Genomic DNA, 6,496 nt, shown 5'->3' on the forward strand with positions numbered 1-6,496 from the left:
TCATTGATTTGCCTTTATGTAAATAGTAAAAACTTCAAAAATCTCCTTGTGGAAATCAAAAAAGATGTAGAGCTAAGATATTTGGCATGAAATATGTTCTAGTGTATGTCTACCATGCTTATTGAAATAAAACCCCTATGGTTAAAATTGGCTCTACCCCAGGGGATCGAGGTCGACAGTTCAATCTCCAGCTAGGTCAAATGTTTGTTTTCCTTCTCTTTTTCCGTCATCTTTTTATTAGCTCACTCCCACGATGACAGGATTAACTGTTTGATAACTTGGCTGCCAGAGCTCAAATTAGAAAATAAGATCTAAACAACATCTCAGCCATTGGTTCAATTTTGAAAAAAAAATTACACAAACATTTTCTTGGCGACAGTGTACAATAATTATTCAGATTAAACTGTCCCTTGTTGTTCTAATTGTGCTTTTGAGGTGACAAGGTATTCCACTTTGACCGTTTGACCTACTCTCAGGTGACCGATCCAAGGCCTTGTCGGTCCTCTTGTTTGTTTTTCGTTATATCTTTAATCAAATTTTAAACTGAAGTAAAGATAAAACTGATGTCTGTTTTAATGTACAGTTATCAAATCAGTGATTTTGGCGGCGTGTGTAAAGTTTACCGGGTGTAAACAATCGATATAACATTTTATTTGGTAATTTATCACTAGCGTTATAATATCATGTAGGCGAGATAGTGTTGTGGATATTAATACGGTTGCTATAATATCATGCACCATTTTATTCAAATTTTAAATCATCTTTTTTAAATTTTAAGTTGAAACTCGTGTACATATGGAATAACCTATTGCAGTTAATATTTTGGCGAACGGCTAAATCGAAAGTAATTGAAGTAAGTGTGCAGCCTATACTATGTCTTCAAAATTAATATGATAACATACTTACGTACATTTTTAATTCCTTTTTTACTTTGCCTAACACGTATAATAATAATAATAATAATAATAATAATAATATCTTTATTTAAAGAAAGTTACACATTAAGAACATACAATAACAATCATATATATCTTATTTCCAATGTGGCCTTCTGAAATAGAAAACAACAACAACAACAACAACAGGATATGCATAGGTAGAAAAACGAGTGTATAATATGTAATTTTTAGAATAACTCAACTCATATACTTTCGACAGACACTCAAAGGAAATATGGCGATGGTGACTTTCAAGTTTTACTGATGGAGAAGACCTGTCACTTCGTACATCATTACAGGCACATTTGAAATTGAAAATAAAATGAGATCGCTTTTACCCAAACCCTTATTTTTATATTTGTATGCACTCGGGTGTGATGTAACAGATGACCACAACCTTAACCCCCACCTCATTAGAGATAAATAAAGTAAAATTAAACATTAAAAAATCAAGGGATCAAGGCATGGCCTCTACATACGAAATATCCATCATTGCCATTACTCAAGACAATCCATGTTATCCATAGACTTTTAACATCAAGGTATAAGCACCTTAATACGCTCTACCTGAAAAAACACAACACTTGTATATCATTTATATCGTATAAGCGTCATGATGCCGTGGCGCAAATAGCAAATATTTACTTTTGGACACATAAAATACTGTCGAAGTATTATAATTTAATTATATTCTATTAAATGGCACCTTCACAATACATAAAGAAGACGATATAAATTGCCGTAAGATTTACTGTCAAAATCATTGTAACTAAAAGTATGTTTAGCTAGTTTAAAAGTGCTTTCATATTCAATTTCCACCTTAACATAATTATGTTTGCATCATGTCGAGCTTAATAGTTTAACCTCACTAATACAACTGTGATCTCAGAAACATATATCGCCATCAGTCATAAGTCATAGAATAAAAGTATTTTACACATTTACCAAACGTCTTGTAATTTGTGTACTCACTTTGTCTTAGCTACTGGAGACAGAGGTTATGACTTTTATATAAACGTGTTTTCCTTATTAACAATAATCCAAATTTATCATTATTACATGAATCTTGTATCAATTGTAAGAAAAAGAAGAATTTAATAAACCTGTTACACAAATATTTATCAAATCATTTATATTATTCAAATTATTTGATGAGTTGTATGTAATTGAAAAAATTACATTTTTTATTTAAATGACGTATAATAATAATAATAATAATAATAATAATAATAATAATAATATCTTTATTTAAAGAAAGTTACACATTAAGAACATACAATAACAATCATATATATCTTATTTCCAATGTGGCCTTCTGAAATAGAAAACAACAACAACAACAACAACAACAGGATATGCATAGGTAGAAAAACGAGTGTATAATATGTAATTTTTAGAATAACTCAACTCATATACTTTCGACAGACACTCAACAATTTGTTTAAACATATACGTATATTGCATCATTCGTTCGTTTGTATATATTTATTCATTCATTCATTCACTCATTCATTCACTCATATGAACATCAAGATATGCTTTGTATTTTTCTTTAAAACATTTAAGGTTATTAACATTACGAATATATAAAGGTATATTGTTCCAAATGTTCTTGCCATAATAAGAAAATGTGTCTTTGATATAATTTGTTTTAGGTCTTGTCCATAATACAATATCTTTTCGTGACCTAGATCTTAAGTTATATATTTTGTTGTCGGATAAAGTCATCAGTTCTGTCATATAAGTCGGTGCCATGTTATTTAAAGTTTTAAAAATAAGCACCGCCGTGTGGTATTTACATCTGTCAAGGAACGGTAACCAATTAATATGATGTATGTTATCAGTTTTTAATACTGAATAAGTTCGTGACCTTAAAATGTTGAATTTGAAACGTGATAACTTCGGCTATAGATCTTTGGCACAAAATACAGGCAAATTTAGCACTTGTTATATATTACTGATACATTTATATCAACAATTTTAGTTAAAAAATAAAACAATTCAAAAATATATTTCCAATTTTATACTGTTATATGACATGTTTGTTGGTGTCCCTTGTTTTTTTCTTGTCTACGGTAAGTATATTCTCTTCTGCCCCTTGTTTTATTTTATTTCTTTTTTCAATTTTCCCTCTCCCTTCCCGAATCTCGAGTCCCCTTTCTCTGTGCCCCTTTACTTCGTGGGCCTATTAATTAATCAATTATTTGCTTCTCGGTTACTTTAATTTATTTTGAGTATTATTAAAGAGATACTACTGTTCGCACTCTGTCTGGTGTCCTGTCCTGTTTGTGGTTCTCCAGGGCTTCTTGTCACTGGTGCTTTTTTGCTGAGTCGTGTGGGTGTTGCGTGAACGCCGCTTTTCCGTGTTGATCTTGTTTATCATATTTTACGTTTAATCCAACTGTTATAAATTATCATGATTCCAATCCTTTTTTTGTCATTTTGACATGTATGTTAAATAGTCTTTAAATGAAATTTATATTCCTTTTCTTTATAAATTCATGCCGTTGTATTTGTTATGATGTCTAATGGGAATGTTAACGAAGATAAAAAAAGTAAAAACAAAACTGATGAATGTGTTTTATGATGTTCGAAAATAAAATAAATGACCGGCTTGTTCAGATAAACAAGTTTCTTTTTAAGTTTGGTGTCACCATGGTTTATGCTTAAACATAACTCTTATAAGTGTGACTAGAACTGTTTATTAAAATAAATAAACATCTTTTTGTGTTTTACATACATAATTATAACAATCTAGAACACATGTTTGCCATTTCTACCTTAACAAAATAATTTCTGAGATCTGATGTCTTTTAGATGATATTAACTGAAATATAGCAATTATTATAAAACAGATTTGATATATACACCCTTTATGTATAAGCCAACTTTATGCTGTAAAACAATTAGTTGCATAATTACCTATATAAAAATCATTGTCTAGATTAAAGATGGTATGAGCAACAATATAACATGAATTGAATGTAACACAGTATAATACAAATTTGTCTTATGTATTACTCTAGAATGTTCCACACGCCTGAATACAGTAAGAGACTGTCAATGGAGTTATCCCAGGTTTTTGAGGATATTGGAGTAAATGAGGAGATGGTGATAAAAATAAGAAGAGCGTTCATCCTTATAGAGAGTATCGAAAACGTTTCAAATGGTAACCATTGTACAGTATATTACTTTGGTAGTAAATCTGAAGGAACAACTACACTAGGTCTTCGTTCAGATGTTGACACGATTATTGTATGTCATGTGGATAATGTTCTTCAGGAGTTGTCAGAATCGAGAAACAATAAGAAAAATTATCTCATGATACAAGACGAGAATGTAACGCCAGGGAATTGTTTTCTACAACGGCTAAGATATGATTTTCCTTACCCTGTGACAACCATTCCAAATGATGATTTCTTCCGTGATAAGAATGGTAGGATATTATTGAAGAATACAGTAAGGAGTAGAATAATTCGTGAAAATTCTGAGCGACACGGGCCATCAGAAGCTTTAGCTGGTCGAGAGGGTTACAGTGATACGGATCTCTTTTGCTTTTCCTTGTTTATCATGGCCAAAATCTGCATATCACTTTCTAGAACAACGAGAAACAAAGAAGTGGCTATCAAATGAAATGACAAGATTTGCTACTAGCAATGGGTGTTTTGTTATTGGTGCTTCCAGCAAGATAGCTGTCCATTCAAATCTAGGATGGAGAATTTCTACATCTTTCGCAGAAAAATGTTTCATGTTCAATTTAAATTTAACACAATTACAGTGTTATGTTTTATTGAAAGTAATATTGAAAACTTTTCTTAATGCTAGCAAAACAAATGAATTATCAAGTTATATGTGTAAGACCGTATTACTACGATGCATAATGCATAACGAACAACATCTTTGGAATCGTGAAAATCTGTTTGAATGTTTAGAATTATGTCTTAATAATTTATATGATTGTGTCTAAAACGAAAGGTGTCCACATTTGATTATTCCTGAAAACAACTTGATGGCAGGAAAATTTACAATGGAAACAAAACAGGATATTTTAAAGAATATAATGTGTTTTTTGAAGGATAATAAACATTTATTCAAAATACATATTGATGACATAGGTCATAGACTTCAAGTTAAATTGAATAATATTCCCCAATTAGCTTATTAATTGTCAACTCCACTGGATATATTTCATATATGCTCGACTCTGCTTTACCGATACATATCGTATGATATTAGCTATAAATTGCTATGTATCTTGAACTTTAATAAAGACATAATAGCATGCAAAAATGCTGTTTTAGATTTAAAATGTAGTTTAAGTAGAAGCCGAAGCGAAATTGAACTGGTGTCAAGTAAATATCTCGTACCATTTCTTTGTTCGTCGCTTGGATCGATGCTTGTGTCATCAAACATTGGACAAAATAGTTCAGTGCCATTCAAAACAATGCGTTTGTTCGATTTAGGATTAAACTCAGATGTCACATCTGGCAGACTAAAGCTAGAATCAGTGTTCTATTCAACAAATGATATGAATAGAGCAGAGGACATTCTGCGGTATACAGAAGAACGGTATGACACTGACGTTGTTGAACCATTATGCGCCTGCTGGCCGCATGGACATCAATATCCATTATTGGAATTTATGAGAAAATACAGTAGACAAAATGAAGATTGTTTCAACAAGATCACATCATATTGCATCAGATTCGCAAGGAGTGAAATGAACTGTGTTCCACGAGAGTTACAGTATGAAATGTGGAGATCAACACGAGATGACATCCCATTTAGGAGTATGTATGAAAAAAAATGGATGGACTTTGCCGTGGTTGATTTACTCCCTTATATTTATTTTCTACAGTACAAGACATATGGTAATTTACAAAGACGACAAGATCAACAATTGGCTCTCATTGGCCTTGCAATCACTATTCACGTCAGTGCAAACTTTGGTCATAGAGAGACGGCTTTGAACCTACTCGGCCAGTGTATGGAACAGGAGTCTAGACTGGTTGAGGCATTACACTATTACTTGATGTCTCTGAAACAAAGACAAAAAACAATGCAGCAAAATGGCATATTTTTATTGCACTAGCAAAGAATTTCTCTCACGTGTAATTTGTTGCGTAGACATTTGAAAGCTTATATATACAAAAATTAATAGATGTGAAAATATTCATGGGCATGTCAAAGGATTAAATGAAAACAAAGAAATATTAATATGTAACTTTTGTAAAGATCTACTAGGGACAGGATTTTTTAATTGTTAATTCAGAAACTCCATCATAGCAACAAAGTGGTCAGGAAGCATCCCCAGTGTTTCACACAATCACAGAAATAATATATATGGATGGAAATGGTATACTGATAGTTAGTTTGTGTTAGTTTGGGAAACATTTAAGTAAAGCAAGATGTTAGAATTGTTCATTAAACATATTTTGTAAAACAATCCAATTGATCATTACTTTCTTTGATACTGTAATGCCATTTGCCTTTAGAATGACGGACAATTTTATGAACACTATAGGAAGGTTCTAAGTATGAATACAATTGTCAATTTT

General features: G+C 31.4%; 1 protein-coding gene across 2 annotated transcripts; it reads left to right on the forward strand.

Moving 5' to 3' along the window:
• Positions 1–720: 720 nt before the first annotated feature.
• On the forward strand, positions 721–6,072 carry LOC132746048 (uncharacterized). 2 transcript variants are annotated; one of them, XM_060735108.1, is made up of 2 exons: positions 721–853; positions 3,965–6,072. In XM_060735108.1, exon 2 carries the CDS (start codon positions 5,332–5,334, stop codon positions 6,028–6,030), a length of 699 nt encoding a protein of 232 aa, XP_060591091.1. In that variant the 5' UTR covers positions 721–853; positions 3,965–5,331; the 3' UTR covers positions 6,031–6,072. Both variants share the same exon structure in this region, with proteins under 2 accessions (XP_060591091.1, XP_060591092.1).
• Positions 6,073–6,496: the final 424 nt, after the last annotated feature.

Source organism: Ruditapes philippinarum, unplaced genomic scaffold (assembly GCF_026571515.1).
Source record: "Ruditapes philippinarum isolate M1 unplaced genomic scaffold, ASM2657151v2 ctg18354_1_1_1_1, whole genome shotgun sequence".
Lineage (NCBI taxonomy): Eukaryota > Metazoa > Mollusca > Bivalvia > Venerida > Veneridae > Ruditapes > Ruditapes philippinarum.

What these genes read in the sequence shown, in the direction of transcription:
- LOC132746048 (XM_060735108.1), top strand. Translation starts at nt 5,332, where the DNA reads ATGCTTGTGTCATCAAACATTGGACAAAATAGTTCAGTGCCATTCAAA.